The 17,733-nt window shown below is 32.3% G+C and overlaps 1 protein-coding gene across 1 annotated transcript in view; it reads left to right on the top strand.

The window, feature by feature from the left end:
* The first annotated feature begins 262 nt into the window (after nucleotides 1-262).
* The window catches only part of LOC127722373 (carbohydrate sulfotransferase 15-like), a 31,340-nt gene continuing 13,869 nt past the window's right edge, over nucleotides 263-17,733 (top strand). Inside the window, exons 1-2 of the mRNA XM_052229255.1 lie at nucleotides 263-334; nucleotides 16,464-16,784. Of these exons, the coding sequence (XP_052085215.1) occupies nucleotides 16,503-16,784 (282 nt within the window). The 5' untranslated portion in view covers nucleotides 263-334; nucleotides 16,464-16,502. The remainder of the gene's footprint in view (nucleotides 335-16,463; nucleotides 16,785-17,733) is intronic.

Below are 17,733 nucleotides of genomic sequence, written 5' to 3'. Positions count from 1 at the left end.
TATATCAGAATAAGCCAAATCAATATACTGTTTACTATTTTAATTTGACAAAAAGTTATGTTGTTTCCTAAAAAATAAATGAAAAGACCGAAAGAGAAGTATTTTCAAGGAAAAAACAGGTCATTTGACAGAAATGGTCATCGCCTTGACTGAATACTTCCTCAATTTCGGCAAAAAAATTCCCTTGAGCCATAAACATATGTAGTCCGAACATGTAAAGAAAATGATAATCTTCTCTTCTGTAATATGAATAAGTGTGGTGTTGTGGTCACTTTACTTTCTAGTTACACATGGATATATATTAACTTCACGTCTTGTCAATAACATAAAAAGGGTAAGTGTTTTTTTTTTTTAATGTAAGACAATTTGAAGTATTTAATTAATACTTTATATTTTAATTCATTATTTGATTGAATAATTGTATGACTCTTTTATGAATGATATGCCAGTTGACAATGCAGTTAATATCACCAAACTAATTTTAAAAATAGTAATAAAAGGTATTAACAAAAAGACCAATTTCCATGGTAAATTCAAAAAGAGGAAGACTTAGTCCATAACAACTGACAAAATCAAACGTTAGATTTTATCAACAAACGGAAAGAATGGAAAACTACCGTCATATTCCCGACTTGGTACAGACATTTTTTATAATAAAATATATACAATGCAAGTACATGAATTCGCACTTTTTTTAAAATTGAGAATAACATAAAGAGCAGATATTGCGACAATAACATTGAATATTGTGTAAATATTTATGATTATAGTGTCATTTCATGTGTATTGTAAATCAATGGTTGTATAATCACAAGCTAAAGGCGATATTTAGTTCCTTATCAATCATGGTGATCATTGTTTTGTCACATTTATTTCGTATGTTCACAATGTATATATAATATGAATATCATTTACAGAGGTCAGTTTATCAGTTTATTTTACTTCTCAGTTTTTCATTTGACATTTCGGTGAGATTTTGATTTTTAAATGGTTTGTTAAATTATTGAGACAGATTTTTCATAAGTTTGATTTTATGTATAATTGTCCAAACCATTGCATTGCCATATCTAAAATGTAAGTCCTTACTATTACACGCATGGTTCATCTTTCATTTATTCATAGCTATTACACCTTATATTTCAAAATCTTAATTTTTGTTAATTTTGATTTAATATGTTTTTAATTTTTGTTTCGTTATTTGTTGTTTTAATTTCTTCTTTTCTTCAACTTCCTTCTAGGGAAAAGTTTAGTCTAAAACGGTTATTCTGTTTTTCTCTTCTGGTTTAATTTTACAAATAGAACCTTAATAATAAAATAGTTAGTAGTTACAATGTTTGATAGAATAGAATCAGTACTGAAAGGAATTCAACATTGCAGTTACTATATCTCTGGGTTTTTCTTGTTGCTGACTGAAAAGTGATAAAATACAATTTTTTTCTGGTGTTACTGTTTTATTCTTATTTACACCTACCTGTCGTTAACTGAAATTGATGTCCTGCATTTATCATGCTTTTCAATAACATAGGGTCAAATCTCCGTTATATACGTTCATGAAAAGTTATAAATAACACATCAGACATGAGATAACTGTAAGATAATAAACATAAAATTGTAAATGCTGTAGAGAGTGTTAATGTTACGAAGTTTATACGCTGCGTAAAAATTTTGCTGAAAAAGGTAAAAAAAAAAATAGTTCAAAGACTAATATGGCCAGGTTGCACAGAAGGTTCTTAAACAATAGAGAATGCTCTATACTGAAATTTAATATTTGAAAAATGACTAAGTTCCTGAGTCTGGAAAATTGAGAAAAAATCCCCAAACAATTCCATAATCATAGCAGGTGCACAACTTCAACATAAAAAATATGTACAATCTTCCTGTGACGTTTCAGGGACCTGAGTTGAAAACTGTAGGAGGAGTTGATTACACAAAACTTGTAACCTATTTCATACATTTTCCTGAAATTGAATAAGTTCCCAAGTTTTGTAAAATGAGGTAAAAATCCTCAAACAATTCTATGATAGCAGGTGCACAACATATGTGCAATCTTCCTGTGAAGTTTCAGGGATCTGGGTTGAAAACTATAGAAGTTGATTACACAAACTAGGTACACATATTCGCTCGCCCGCCAGCCCGCACATCAGCCCGACATCACCATACTATTAGCAGGTTTTGGACTTCGTCCAGCCCAGCCAAATACAGTGAGTTTAGGTACGAATATTTCAATCTCATCAAAAAAGTATACGCGTACATTCAACATATATATGACATCCTGTGAGGTACAAGGTCGTTGATTTAAATCTGTCGTAAAATTCAGAAACAAAAGTTTTATCCTAGATTGAAAGTTTTGCTGAAAAAAAAACTTACTCCTTTTTGTCAGGAAAACGGCTCAAATAATTCCCTAAAAATTGTTTATGCACAAATTCAATATCCTGTCATGATTCACTGTTTTTCAAAAATTGAAATAAATGAGATCATACAGGTAGCTTCCAATATCAAAAGTCTGTATCGATATAAAAAAAGCTAAATTAATAAATACACTTTTAAAAATAGAGCAAATTAGAAATGATAATGCAATCATCAAGTTCTTCAAATAAGTCATTGTTGACCATTAGACATATGTTTAAGATCATTTTCATCAAATTGAAAACAAAAATCGTTCAAGGTTAACTTTTCCTGAGGGAGATAATCATACAAGTCAAGTTTGGTTGATGCACAATAACATAATTTTATGAACCGAAAATTTACAAACGAAAAGATTGATTGATTGATTGTTGGTTGCTTAACGTCCAATGGCAAACAGTTCATGTATATTCAGGGCGAGAACACAAAAAAACAATAAATCCTGTAATAGAGGCCGTCTGGGATGAGGGTCAGGAAAATAATGACGGCCACTGGAAAATGAGGGTATATTGAATAGGGAAAAACATTTTGCCGTGCAAAAAGTCACATACGGACACCTCAGAGAGTTGATGCAAGGGTTCTTAACGTGCAGAGAGAGAGAGAGAGAGAGAGAGGCACTCTTTTTACATGGACCATCGAATTTAATGTCCTATTCTGACCGAACGTGGCTGCGTATTTGTACATCCCGCACAGCCAAACGGACGACTCACTTTGCAAGGGTTTTACTGTCGGTCGGAAGAAAACCTGAGTGAATATATTTCTATTCCCCAGCCACCCTTGGGGGTAAACGAAATGTATCATTTAAAAACTGCAAAAGCATGATAGTCCACCAACAGCGTTACGGGCCCAATGATAGTAAAAACAAATGATATGATCATTTCCTTTGTAGTAGCATGTCAAAACGTGTCTGATAAGTGACAATGTTGTCATGTTGAGAAAACCCATTACAAAGTAGATTTATTGGGGTCAGTAAACCTGGATTGTCTTACACTGACTCACCAGTATTGCTTTACTATTATAGTTCTTTTTTTTTTTACAAAAAAGCTGTTCTCAAAAGATAGGGTCGTATGTAGATGTAAAATGTTTAAAATTTGACAATTAGTTCAAAAGTCCGAAAAATGAAAACAATATACTCACATTCAAAATGTAAGACTTAGTTTTACTTCTTAATATATGAAGGTAAAGTTTCAAGGGCCTGGGTTATACAGGATAGCTTGATTACACACAACAATAAAGTGCCTTTTCATGACCACTTGCACGAAGGAATGCACGCTGGTCCAAAATGAAAATAATATAGCACATTCAGTACTCCTGAGAACAACGCACGTCAACAACTCAGCAGGTTCAACAGATGTTTACTGCATAATTCATAAATATATTAGCTAAATTAATTTATGATGACAACCTCCAAAATCGCCATTGTAAAAATAACATCAATCAGTGGCCACATAAATACAAAACTCAAATTATACTGACATACAATTTAGTCTTAGATGCATGATTTTTTTATGTTAGTTGTTATTGGCTTTGAACTAGCTGTCAGTAACTGCGAGTACTCTCGGATCTGTACTTAGTGTCTTTTTGTTGTTGGGATGTACAAGTACCCGGCCACGTCCACGTGTTATTGTTATATGTATTTCTATTTGTATCCATCTGATGAGTTAAGCCTTTTTCAACTGATTTTTATAGTTCGTTCTTATGTTGTACTGTTACACCACTGTCCCAGGTTAGGGGAGGGTTGGGATCCCGCTAACATGTTTAACCCCGCCACATTCTGTATGTATGTGCCTGTCCCAAGTTAGGAGCCTATAATTCAGTGGTTGTCGTTTGTTGCTATGTTACATATTTGTTTTTCGTTCATTTTTTTGTACATTAATTAGGCCGTTAGTTTTTTCAATTGAGTTATTTTACATTTGTGATTTCGGGGCCGTTTATAGCTGACTATGCGGTATGGGCTTTGCTCATTGTTGAAGGCCGTACGGTGACCTATAGCTGTTAATTTCCGTGTCATGTGGTCTCTTGTGGAGAGTTGTCTCATTGGCGATCATACCACATCTTCTTTTTTATATGTATCCGTGTCGGGTCGGGTTGTTGTCTCTTTGACACATTCCCCGTTTCCATTCTCAATTTTATCCGTACCATACTTGGAAGTTGTAATAATTAGGGAAAAACGAAAAAAGGTTGGACATCACTGAAATCTGACAGGTCAGATGTAGAATATACATTCTTCATAAGTATCAAATATATACTGTTTCCAAAGTTGTAGAGAAAATCTAAACTCTGCCGAAAGTCTGTTTTAACTTTATTTTACATCCTGGTTTTTCTTACCCATCACATGGTTACTAATACAGATTCTGCAGTAAAACTGACATCTTGAGGTCAATTGTTACAATCTCAAATAAAAAATACACCTCTGCGCCATTAGAATCTATCAAAATCGGACACGGGACGACTATCTAACTGATCGTAAAAAAAACCAACTTAAAATCCTGACTTTTGGAAACGCATAAAAACATGTGGAAAGATGAAATTGTCTAATATGTATTCAACTCTGTATTTACATAGCTTGACTTGTTGAACATAATATACAGTTAAACGCACTACAAAACTGAAACCATAGGAGCTTTATTCAGTTCTATGCGTATTGCAAATGACAGAAACATCAACGATTGTTTACTAGCTTGAAATACTTTTCATAAAAACGCCAAACACTTTCATATCAGCTACTTGTTTTTATCGAATTATGATTAATCTTTATGCTGTTTCTATTCACATGCTTACCACACTTCTCTCTGCATGAAAAAAAAAAATACCCGACTTACTTGAGGTATTTGGGCATAATTATTGACATCGCACGAATTTCTTGACGCGAGATTTGAAATCCATGCGGGATTTGTTTTAGTTTTCTTTTCTTCGTGACAAAATTCTTTAAATCCCTATCAACACTTAAATCAGTAAACACGTGTTGCGTTTCCTTATTGCCGAGACTGAGCAATGCAAATCTGAATGAGGCCATAAGAATGTTGCAGGCAGGAAATCTCACGTCAGAAATCAGGCAGACGGGATTTTAAAATGACCACCCATGAATAGGTCAACCTGTAATGACAACGACACGTCAACAAAATTTCATTATGGAAACGCAATTTGTTAGACAGATTTTCGACTGCAATGTCAACTGCTAATCAGGTCGTCGGTTGCCACGACAGACAGATTCACTGCAAATTGTTTTACGTATACTGAAATTACACAAAATCTACTACAGGAAACAATGTCAAGGTTTACAGTTTAAACCGCATAATTGCAAAACAGACTGTCATGGATGAGACAGAGGCCAAATCAGAAGTGACAAAAATGAACCCAAAACAATCCCAACAGAACTGGTCGACTTTTTATTAATCATTTAGACGTTGGTTACAAGTAATCAATGTCTTCGTCGGTGATACATTCATTAGCAGGGAAAACAACAGGTATACAAACTATCCATTAACAGAGTTAAAGGATACAAAATAAGAGATGATTTCAGATTCCCAATTGTGAACTTTCCATTTCTATGTAGCAACATTCCAGCAGAGCCTGCATATGGAGTAGATATTTCCCATTAAATACGATATGCCAGAGCTTGTATTTCCTATCATGATTACTTGATAGAGGGTTGTCACTTTGTCACCGACTTTTGAGTTTGAATATTTTTTTGTTATCTTCCGCCTTAAGATGGTATTAACAGCTGTTTTACAAGACGGAACTACTATTATTTCCAATGATTCAAATGGATATGGGCGGGGCAACCTATAGTTCTTTGAAGGAGTTAATTCATAAAGATGTTAAATCTCAGAGGTTCTAGCTTTGATGATATTGGCGAATATAAGATGATTGTTACAGGAGAGGAACGGAGGGAGATATTATTATATTATTCCACTGTTTAAACATATTGATAGTTTAATCAATATTTGATTGGTTGAGACTATCCCACGTGTCATTGAACAAATCTTCATATTCCATTCTGAGGATCATATTCCCCTCTGAAATGTCGGGATTACTTCGTGCGACGTTACGCGCGGTTAATGTACATACCGTTTTGAACTTCTTATTCTTCTTAAAATAGCAAAAAACATTATCATGTTCAAATTTATTTCAGACGATAAAACAAACAGACTTATAATTAAATTTTGATCCTTACTGTTTATCAATGGGTATGTCGTGTTTAGTTTGACTTACAAAAACAAGCGGATAAGAAAAAAAATGTATGCAAAATAATATTTAATGTATTGATAGTAAACACACCATAAGCAGTGGAATAAAACATTCATTTCCCTTTGCCTCGGGAGATATGAAGATTTGCTCACCCTTGAAAAATCATATTTCCCTCGGGCAGAGCCCTCGTGAAATATGAATATTCTTGGGGGAACAAATCTGCATATCTCCCTCCGGCACGGGAAATAAATGTATATTAGTGGACTGTTACATTTTCACGGTTTATTTTACCATACAACCTTATTTTTATGTATTTATCAAAAGATTGCATTAGCTTATATGACAATAAACACGGCTGTTATTCGGTATATTGAGAAATTTTAACGTGAAAGAAAAAGTAACGACGACAAAGTATTGTATTTTAGTAAGACCGCACTGACTTGTTCGTGGTGCCCTATAGCTATTACTGTCTGTCTGTCTGTCTGTCTGTCTGTCTGTCTGTCCGTCAACATTTGCATGTCGTATTATATGTAAAGATTGCCTCATCTGATATTAATTTAATCATTTTTATGAACAGATTTAATATTTTTAAGAGGAAGATCCTTGTCAATATTTTGTAAAAAAAAAGAGGTAAACTTGGGTAAAAACTCATTATTTTGGGTTATAAACTTTACAAATTACGAGAAATATTTTTAGGGCTAGAATTTCAACGGGAAATGATAATTCTATATTATATGCTATTCCAAATTGATTTCGTGGATTTCAATTTTGTTGCATGTGAAAAGTGGGGTGGGGTTATGTGGTAAAACTTTTTTTCTCAAAAAATACAAATTACGATTTTTATCCTTATATGCTAGGATTTCAACAACACTTTATATTCAGGAATTATATGGAATTCCAAAATGATTCTCAGTGTCGAATATTCAATAAAAGAAATACGCAAATTAGTAGATGAAAAGAGTCATCATTTGGTAGCGTGGTGGAGGATGAAAATGCTAGACTTTTAACATACAAATGTAAATGATTTTTTTCATCTGTGAACACTCATGGAAGTACTACTTGTTTATTTTTGTTTTTTAAAAGGTTTTGTAGTAAATGAGGCGGTAGTCAATTACACAATAAAAATGAAAATCTATGGGCCAGAAAATTTCTAATTCTTTTAACAATTTATGTCGGTTGAAATAATTTTCACTACAAATAATAACGTAACATTTCTTTACAACTTATGCAGCAAAAAGAGAAGGCAATGTAAAGTGTTCTTCACAAAGACTTAATTTGACATGACAATTAAATATTATTCAATTGAATTTAGAGGAAATTAAAGATTAAAGGAACCATTTGAAAACAATTACACATTTGTAAATGATTCATTTATTTTCAATTTATATATTATTTTTACTGGGCTTCAACTTATGAAGTCAGAGACGAATTTTTATATCTTTTTCTTTTGTTTTTTTGGGGGAAAGCACCGGGAGACAGGCTGGGCTGCAGCTACATATATGGTAAATACTTAGACATTTTTCAAGTCCCATGAATAGCGTTGCCTTGGTAACCCACCCTTTTCAAAGTCCTTGATCCACAACTGGAATTATGTTACTAATTTATTCTAAATCTACCATGCAAACCAATCTTACAACTTCTTTGGGATTCTAGGATAAATAGTGTGTCGGTTCTTTTCTGTTTACATATATATGGATATTTTGAGGATTTGGTATCCGAATTGTACATCGCATATATTCACGTCATTTGATTTATATCAACTGACTGTCCCAAATGTAGATAAATGCGTCTTCTTTATATTAATGATCAGACTAATCCTTTTAAAGATGCTTGCACTTTTATGAAACCTAAAATATTTTACAGTTCCTGACACATGTAAGAAGTGAAAACCGTTGAAAATCATATATGGTAGGAGGGGGAGTATTTAGTGGCAATAACTTTGTCATTTAAAAAGTCAGATGTTCAAAAGTAAAATAATAAAAATACCGAACTCCCGAACTCCGAGGAAAATTCAAAACGGAAAGTCCCTTGTCAAATGGCAAAATTAAAACTTATCGATCGTCCCACTGTCTATATCACTCTGCTCGTGACGTCAAATACGTTGACCAGGGCATATTACCGACGCTATAATGAATGAACCGACGTTGATAAGATTGACCCAAACTTTATCAAGTCGTCTTCCGGTTTGCTGGTGAAACAAAGAAAACACACTTGTTTCTATCATACAAACTACTCAAATACAACCCAATAAGTCGATTATCTGGTTGTCTGCATATTGATATTGTAAAATATCAGCTGCTCGACACAATATGAAATCTTTTTGAACTCGTTCGCTTCGCTCACTCGACGATAAGCTTCATATTGTGACTCGCAGCTGATATTTTATAATATCAATATGCAGACAACCTGATAATCGGTAGAAATGAAAAACTATTTATCGAAGAAGAGATAGCCAAAATATTCTAATAAAAAAAAACTTGAAAAAAAGAGTGTGCTGTCCCAAGTGAGGAGCATGCAGTTCAGTGGTTGTCGTTGGTTCATGTCTGTCATATTTGCTTTTCGTAAAATGTTTTGTTATAAATTTGGCCGTTAGTTTTCACAATTGAATTGTTTCACGTCGGGGCCTATACGGTATTGGTTTTTCTCATCGTTGAAGGCCCTACGGTTGCCTATAATTGCTTAAATCCACTTTATTTGAATTTTTGTGGGTACTTGTCTCATTTTCAATCATACTATTTCTCCTTATTTTTATATTAATCTTATTCAAATACAATACTGGTAACTCTGAAATGTGTATAACTGTATTCTTATCATTGGCTGTTCCTATGTTGCACATACGTTTTATATTGAATATATTTAGCGGATGTATTGATCAAAAGAATGATTGCATACACAATATTCATTAGAAAATTTGGAAAGCATACGGAAGAAAAAGGTAACATACAAAAATGATGCAGAAATTTTAAATAGTAAAAGATACAGAATGTTCCATCTAATGCTCCATTTTCAAGGAAAACTTGGAATACAATCTGACCCACAACAAACTTGGTTTCAAATTTATGCTTATTTATTTGAATGTGAATATTATAGATTCAAAAAGTGTTTTTTTCTCTAATGATTCGCATAAAGCTATATGTCGCCTTCTGTATTTTCTTAAAATACTGCATCTGTTCTTTACCTAAGTGCATAGTATCATTGAGGAAGCTCAGCCATTTTGACACACACAAATTTCTTTTTTCTGATTTTTTTTCGCCTATTGATATTTCAACAGATATTTTCACTTATTTTGAAGAGGAATTGTATTTGTATTTAATTGCATTCACGATCCGTTACCAGATCTTACACGATCCAATCGCAACGCTTGACCACCGTCGCTTATGCTTTCACTATCGTTTTAATCGATATACTGTCGATATTCCGAATGGCAGCCGTGATAAAAAAAATTATCATTAATATCAGTAGAAGAAGTAGTAGTACAACTTGACAGGGTAGCTATAGACAGAAATCGGCATATAACACGTTTTCTTCTGTACATGAGACACAATAAATTTTATTCTTTTCTATTATTTTAGCTAAACAAAAATCGGAAGCCAGCTGTTGTTAAGAAAAGATAAATTAATGATTGTTATAAAGAAAATACCTATCTTATCAATATAATATCAATATCCAAAACATCGTCTGAACCTAAATTTGCATAGTTGATAATCTTTTGCTTCGATGTTTAAGGTGAGTAATCTTTTATCATCATTACATTAAAACAAAACCTAATTAAACAAATTATTATCAAAAGAAGTTTGACCTTGCTCATTTAAGTCGAGGTTTTAAAGTCTTTAACAATTCTTTAACGTCAGGTTTCAAACGCCTTCTCTTCACTATATTGTTGGCATTAAATGAGCCTAAAAATGTATTGTCATTCTGGAGTAAAATATTGATCGTTATCTTAAATTTTAGCTAATTTTATTGTTTATCGTTATTTGGGTAACCCCATTCTAGCCTCAGTCAGGATTATATATGGCCAATTAGCACAGGTGGATATATATATCTACCCGACCTAAAATGGTATGTCCCGTAGTGTGTATTATTTGTTTCTGGTACATTCAAACTGTATATCTTGTTTCTAAATCTTCTAAAAATTCTGATTATGAGTGGCTAAGCTTTTATCATTATGACACTAATATTAATAGTTTTATTTGCAAAATACACCCATATATATGGGTCAAGCAAACACAAATACAATCATATCTAAATACAGAAAGTGAAGAATTACAAATATAAACATAAAAAACATAGTTATAAATGGTAATGTAACCTTTGTATTTCCTATCATGATTTCCTTGATAGAGGATTGCTGTTCACAAGGAAGCTATTAAACCAAGAATTCCAAATGGTGAAGTTGAAATCATCCCTTCGTAAATTTTAGGGACTCCATCACGAGTTGGTTGACCGTTATGGAATAACCGTTTCACAGATGATATCGGATATGTTCCTTATGTCGTAACTACAATACCCTTCCCTTTTCACGAATGTGACCTACCGAATTAGACTATTAACCGGATTTATAACAACATAAGCAACACGACGGGTGCCACATGTGGAGCATGATCTGCTTACCCTTCCGGAGCACCTGAGATCACCCCCAGTTTTTGGTGGGGTTCGTGTTGCTTAGTCTTTAGTTTTCTGTGTTGTGTCATCTGTACTATTATTTGTCTGTTTGTCTTTTTATTTTTGCCCATGGCGTTGTCAGTTTGTTTTCGATCTATGAGTTTGACTGTCCCTCTGGTATCTTTCGTCCCTCTTTGATGGACATGGACCTCATTTTCGAAATTCTAAAGATTGCTTTATAAAGTCACCAACTTCTGTCAAAAGCTCAGATTCAGGATTTAAAAGTTGTTTTAGTTTTAAAAGTGGTTGATAATTTGTATAATCAGGGTTTATATTATTGATCTTTAAAAATAATCAATCTCTTAAAGTTGAGTTCAGTTTGCAATATAGAATAAAATGGTATTCATCATCAAGTTTATCACAAAGTTTACATAACCGTTGATCTCTGGGTACATTTTTATATCTTCCCATTTCAACTTCTAGGTTATGGTCACTTACCCTGAATTTAGAAATTAATTGTCTGGTTTTAAAATTTGATTCTTTTAATAAATAATTCTCAATTTTTATATCAGATTTTATTTGACTATATAGAAATAATTTTGAACTGTCTGTTACAGAAGAAAGTTGATTCAAGCTTTTTTTTGTATAAACTTCATGTGATATCTGTTTAAACTTCATCTTTAAGGAATATTTAATTTCATTGTATGGTTTATCATAATTTTCAAAATCTTCAGCATTTAATCCGGTCTCTTTAAATATATTTAGAGCAAATGTATACCAACTATGAAAATTATCATTATGCAGTGACTTATTTAATTCATATAGGCTTCTTTTAACAGAGGATTAATATCATGGGTATGAAATCTACAAAAATATAGCATAACTTGTGGTTTAATAAATGAAGCCATAGAAAATCTGCCCAGTTCTGTTTTCGCTTTAATATTGCATGCAGTTTTCTTAAGCCCTAGGACAGATTTACAGTATTTATTATGAATCATTTCATAGAAAGATTTATCTTCTAAAGACAAAGTATTACAAACAGAACCATGTTGTTCTGATCGTTTCAAAGATTTAAAAATAGATAAATAATCTTCCATAAACCAGACCTCACTATTATATAATAATAGAACAGGTCTTATTAAGACATCAAATAGTTTACATGATAAATTAACAAGGATGGATTGAAAGTTGGAAAATCTACTTTTTAAAGCAAATAGGACCTTCAATCCCTTTTTTGATAGTTCCTGGATAGCTTTTTTAAAATTGCCTTTATAGTTAATAATGTTTCCTAAAAAATTGTGTTCCTTAGTCTCATTTAATTGGATGTTTTTATAGTGTACCACAGGGGTGGGAGAAAATTTATTCTGAAAAGTCATAACTTTAGTTTTTTTAGTATTAACTGTTAATTGTCAGTCAAAGCAGTACTTCTCTAGTTTATTTATAGCATTTTGCAGTCCTACATGTGAACTTGACATTATTACCAAATCATCTGCAAAACTAAAGCTGGACAATTCAGATTTTTGAAGGACTAAAGATTTACAAGTATTGTCAAAAACCTGATGTGTATTATTAATAAAGCAATTAAAAATAGTAGGGCTTAAACTATCCCCTTGCTTAACACCTCTTTCCAACGTGAAGGATTTAGAAATTTTATTATCAATTTTAATAGAAGATTCTGTTAAGTTATAAATATCACGAATAACCTCGAGATAATAAAATTTTTTCTCTAGCCCATTTTTTATGAGTTTGAATCGTAACCCATTATGCCACAAAGTGTCAAATGCTCTGCGTAAATCAACAAAGCAGGCAAATATCTTTACCTTCTTTTTATTTAGATATTCGAAATTGAAGATTTTAGAATAAACAAACTATCTGTGGTTCTATGATTGACTCTAAATCCAAACTGTTGATTTGCAAAAATGTTTTCATAATGTAATGTTAATCTATTATTTAATGCAGAGCTAAAGAGTTTCACAACACAATTTTGGAGAGATATACCCCTAGAATTATTAAGATCAGTACAGTCTCCAAATTTAAAAATCAATATTGTGTACGACTTCCTCCATTGAATTGGATATTTACCCGTTTCTAAAATTAAATTAAAAAGGTTCACTGGCTATTCGGACTTCTTTTGAACTGAATTTTACTGTGCGTATTGCTGTGTGTTTGTTTATTCCACATTGGCTAGAGGTATATAGGGGGAGGGTTGAGACCTCACAAAACATGTTGAACCCCGCCGCATTTTTGCCCCTGTACCAAGTCAGGAACCTCTGGCCTTTGTTAGTCTTGTATGTTTTTTCAGTTTTTGTTCATTTATATGTTTCGGAGTTTCGCTGAACTAGTATACATTATTATTAAGGGGCCAGCTGAAGCCCGCCTCCGGGTGCGGGATTTTCGCGCTGTGTTGAAGACCCATTGGAGGGCTTTGGCTGTTTTCTTCTCTTTGGTCGGGTTGTTGTCTCTTTGACGCATTCCCTGTTTCCATTCTCAATCTTATACTATATAAAAATATGGATATATGGTATGATTGCCAATTAGACAACTGTCCATTAGAGACCAAAAAATGTTGAAGTAAATGATTACTACTTTTGCCGGCAAAAAAAAATGTAACCAAAGTCAAGTATTATATCTTCTTCACAAATACTTCGAAACGACAATTAAACATCACTCAATCAAATCTAGGGAGTTTGAAGGATGTATATGAAAACAGTCTTATATTTGTAAAGGTTTGATATACCTTCTTTTTTTACGAGGCTTCAACTAATGAAGTAAATTATATTTGTAACATGAATGGTAAGTTTTCCTTTGATCTTCAAGTGAGTTAACTTCGGTTATGTTTAGAGGAGTGCGTTAACTGAATGACTTTTTAGTTATTGCACTCTCCAATCCTGCGGTTGACCGCTTCTCGTTGAAATAGCAAAGAATGAGAGGAGCTTAAATCAGTGCTCTAACTTCCATCTCAGAAGTTGTTAATACACAGTCCGGCTCCGCCTCCTTCCAGAAGTAAATAGTGAAAAAATAAAACAAAATGTAATAGAAATGACTATACATTTTCCTACTGTTATTTTGGTTGAATTCCTGCTTTTATAGTGTCGAAATTAATAATATTTAAAAAAAAATATATGTCACTGAATGTTTAATACGGAAGCGTATTAGGGCCATCCTTTTTAATTTATTTTTTTCAAATTGTCAACTTTAATCTTGGAATTATCAACTTTAATCTTGGAATTATATAATTTGATTTTGGAAATGACTGATATTTTACTTCTAACCCATAGTTTATTGTGTTTCTCCGTATACTTAATCTACTTATAATTATTTTCGCGGCAAATTTTTTGTAAAATGTTCAAGAAAAATAGACGTGTTTCTAAAGTCTTGAATAGCTTCACGTAGCCTAATATCAATGAAATGGGGTGTAACTTCCTATTAATGGTATACGTGGATATGCCAAAAATATGGGTCATAATTTTGCGAGATTTATATATATGACACTACTTTTTAATGGCATTCGATATTGATATGCATTGTTCTTTCATTTTTATATTGATTTGGGGTATGTTTTACATATCTTATATAAATATGTTATTGGAAATCTTACATTAATGGCCAATTGTGGCATTTAAATCAATCAGGGACTTTATATTTACATAAATATAAAGTCCCTGAATCTTTGCATTTTAATATTAAAATATCGTATAGAAGAAAAGGTCATTCTTGGTACCAAATATTAGTGAATGTTATATGCAAATGGGTACATTATTTTAGGTAAAATGGCACACCCCTATCAAAAAATTTCGAAGTTTGGCCGAGGTGAGAGTCAAGTGAGCAAAAAATCACGATGTTCTCAATTCAGAGATTCACTCGATTAATGTAAGTCGGAAAAATCAGTGTCGGACTAGTGAGGGTCGAAAGATTAAAGTTGGAATTTCCAAGTTTAATGTTGATATTCCAAGATTATAATAATGTTGATAATTCCAAGATTAAAGTGGGAAATTCCAAGATTTAAGTTGGAAATTCCAAGATTAAAGCTGGAAATTCCAAGATGTAAAGTTAATAATTCCAAGATTAATGTTGATAATTCCGAGATTAAAGTTGGAAATTCCAAGATTTAAAGTTGATAATTCCAAGATTAAAGTTGATAATTCCAAGATTAAATTCGAAAATTTGAAAAAAATAAAAAATAAAAAGGATGGCCCTAATACGCTTCCGTAGTACGTTTAATAATTTTCTCCATTTTATAAAGGTCTATCTCCGTGAATTGATCATGCTTCAAATATTTGTCCCTGGACCTTACTCGCAATCAACAACCATTCCAACCAATTCTCCGATCTTTTTACAGTTGTTGGGAATGGAAAAATAGTATTAATTACTTTCATATATTGTTATTGGAAAATGTTTCCTTCTTATCACAACGTTAAAACTCCATTGAACTACACGTCCTTTTTGGGGTTGAAGGCAGATAAACATCGAATAAAATTCTTTTAAACAATTGAAAATTGATTCATATTATTGTCAACCTGGGACTAGTTAGTATAATAGTCCCAGTGTCAACATATTTTTTTTTATTTTTGTTTGAAAGTTTCAGTGAGATATCAAAATCTCACCGTTTAGTGGGTGACAGTTTGGAATAATATGGTTGCAAAGTTAAATGGAAATAATTCAATTCCTTTACACACACTTGTATGGTTTTGATATTAATTGGAATTATATATAAATCGAATATTAAGCATGCAGATATCTATAAAGGCTACAATTAATTATAACTCAAAGCCGTGAAAGTAACACTCGCTTTTGAATTGAAAGTTTTGGCATTAATTGGTTAGTACAGGAATTTAATGGAAAACAATTTCCAAAACACTAAAGGCGACACATAGCCATATGCGAGTCATTAGAGAAATAACACGTTTTGAAACAAAAGAAAACAACACGTTATAAATGTCCGAAGCGATTTCTGGATATACCTTCATCAGGAACGCCCAAAGCCGAATATTTGAAAACCAAGGATATATAAAAACCAAAACAGTCGAAGAGCTATATGACCAAAAAGTACCTAAAAAAAATAAAACAAAAAACAAAAAAACAAAAAAAACAAATGAAAAAATGATCAATTTTTTAGTAGGTATATATTTGAATGCCTTGAAAATCTATCTTTTATCTTGAACAATGAAATAATGGTCTATGCACAGTTTAACTCTGCGCTATTTCAATTTTCGAATGTGAAACTGCCAAAAAGGGTTACATGAATCTTTCTTGTTTGTTTTTTTCAGACATGCTTTGAAGACAATTCAGCACAACTCCATGATAACATGGAACTATCTAGGCGATTAAATTATCATTGGAATTCAATTGCCGTGACACTATCTAGGCGATTAAAAAATCTTTGGAGCACTATAGTGATATTTTTAATAGCTTGTTTACTAGTTACTTTGACTTTGGATTCCTTAAATAAACAAAAAATTTTCTTAAAATTCAACGTGTTTTCAAAAAATCATTCAAACAGATCAAATGAATTTCAGGGATGGAAATATGAGGAAAAATACTGCCAAAACAAAAGACAACATACAAGCGTCGATGACATTCTTTGCATGGTTTGTATTAAATTGTAACCTTGGATATATTAGTTCCCCTCACCCATTTAACCTCTAATCGTTAAACGTGTGGACCTATCCTTCTAGACATCTAATTTGGATGTTAATGGAAGATCCTTGTTACTGTAAAATATATTCACAACTATTATAGAATCTTATCGGTGTAGTATAAGAGCTTTCTAGACTCCTAGCTGTTGTTGTAAATGTTTCACTCAAATATGAAATTTATTCAAAACAAAAAATGACATTTAATAATACATGTATACTTAGAGATTTTACATATAAATCTGATCAAATTATTATTCAGTGTTAAAAATTGATGTCTTAGACAATTACGATAAATATCGCAAATTTTGCATCAAAGGACATCGTTTACCAACAAGAATTTAAAAATGTTGTCTAAAAGGCAATACATATATTGATTTCCGAGAATTGTACGTAATTAGGCGGTATTTTGGATTTTTATGGAATTTTGTAAGCATTTAGAGCTTATTGAATTTCGGAGTATAATAAGGAAATTATAGCACAATGCCATCATGGTAACGACAAGTGTTATTAAATTTTTCTATGAAATGGAATTAAGACGGATCTTAACTGAGTTTGGCCATGAACACTGGGATTGATAACAAGATGCAATTGAAGGGGTGCAATTGGTTCATGCAGGAATGTATATAGTATAGACAGCTATACATGTAATAGACCCCGACATGACAAAACGTTAAACAATTCAGACGAAAAAACCTTAGGCCCGATTCATGACAAAATACCGAACGAAAAATAAATATAAATAATACTAACAGCGACAAACAACAACTACTGAATTAATTGCTCCCGACTTGGAACAGGCACCTATACAATGTGGCGTGGTTACATAAGATTGCGAGCGGTCAACCCTCCCCATCCTCAGCCGATTTCTCTGTTCCCTTTAAGTGTTAATAAATCTTCAAAA

Source organism: Mytilus californianus, unplaced genomic scaffold (genome assembly GCF_021869535.1).
Source record: "Mytilus californianus isolate M0D057914Y unplaced genomic scaffold, xbMytCali1.0.p SCAF_1, whole genome shotgun sequence".
Lineage (NCBI taxonomy): Eukaryota > Metazoa > Mollusca > Bivalvia > Mytilida > Mytilidae > Mytilus > Mytilus californianus.
Note: the sequence above shows the minus strand (reverse complement) of the source record. Positions and strands in the feature narration are given on the sequence as shown.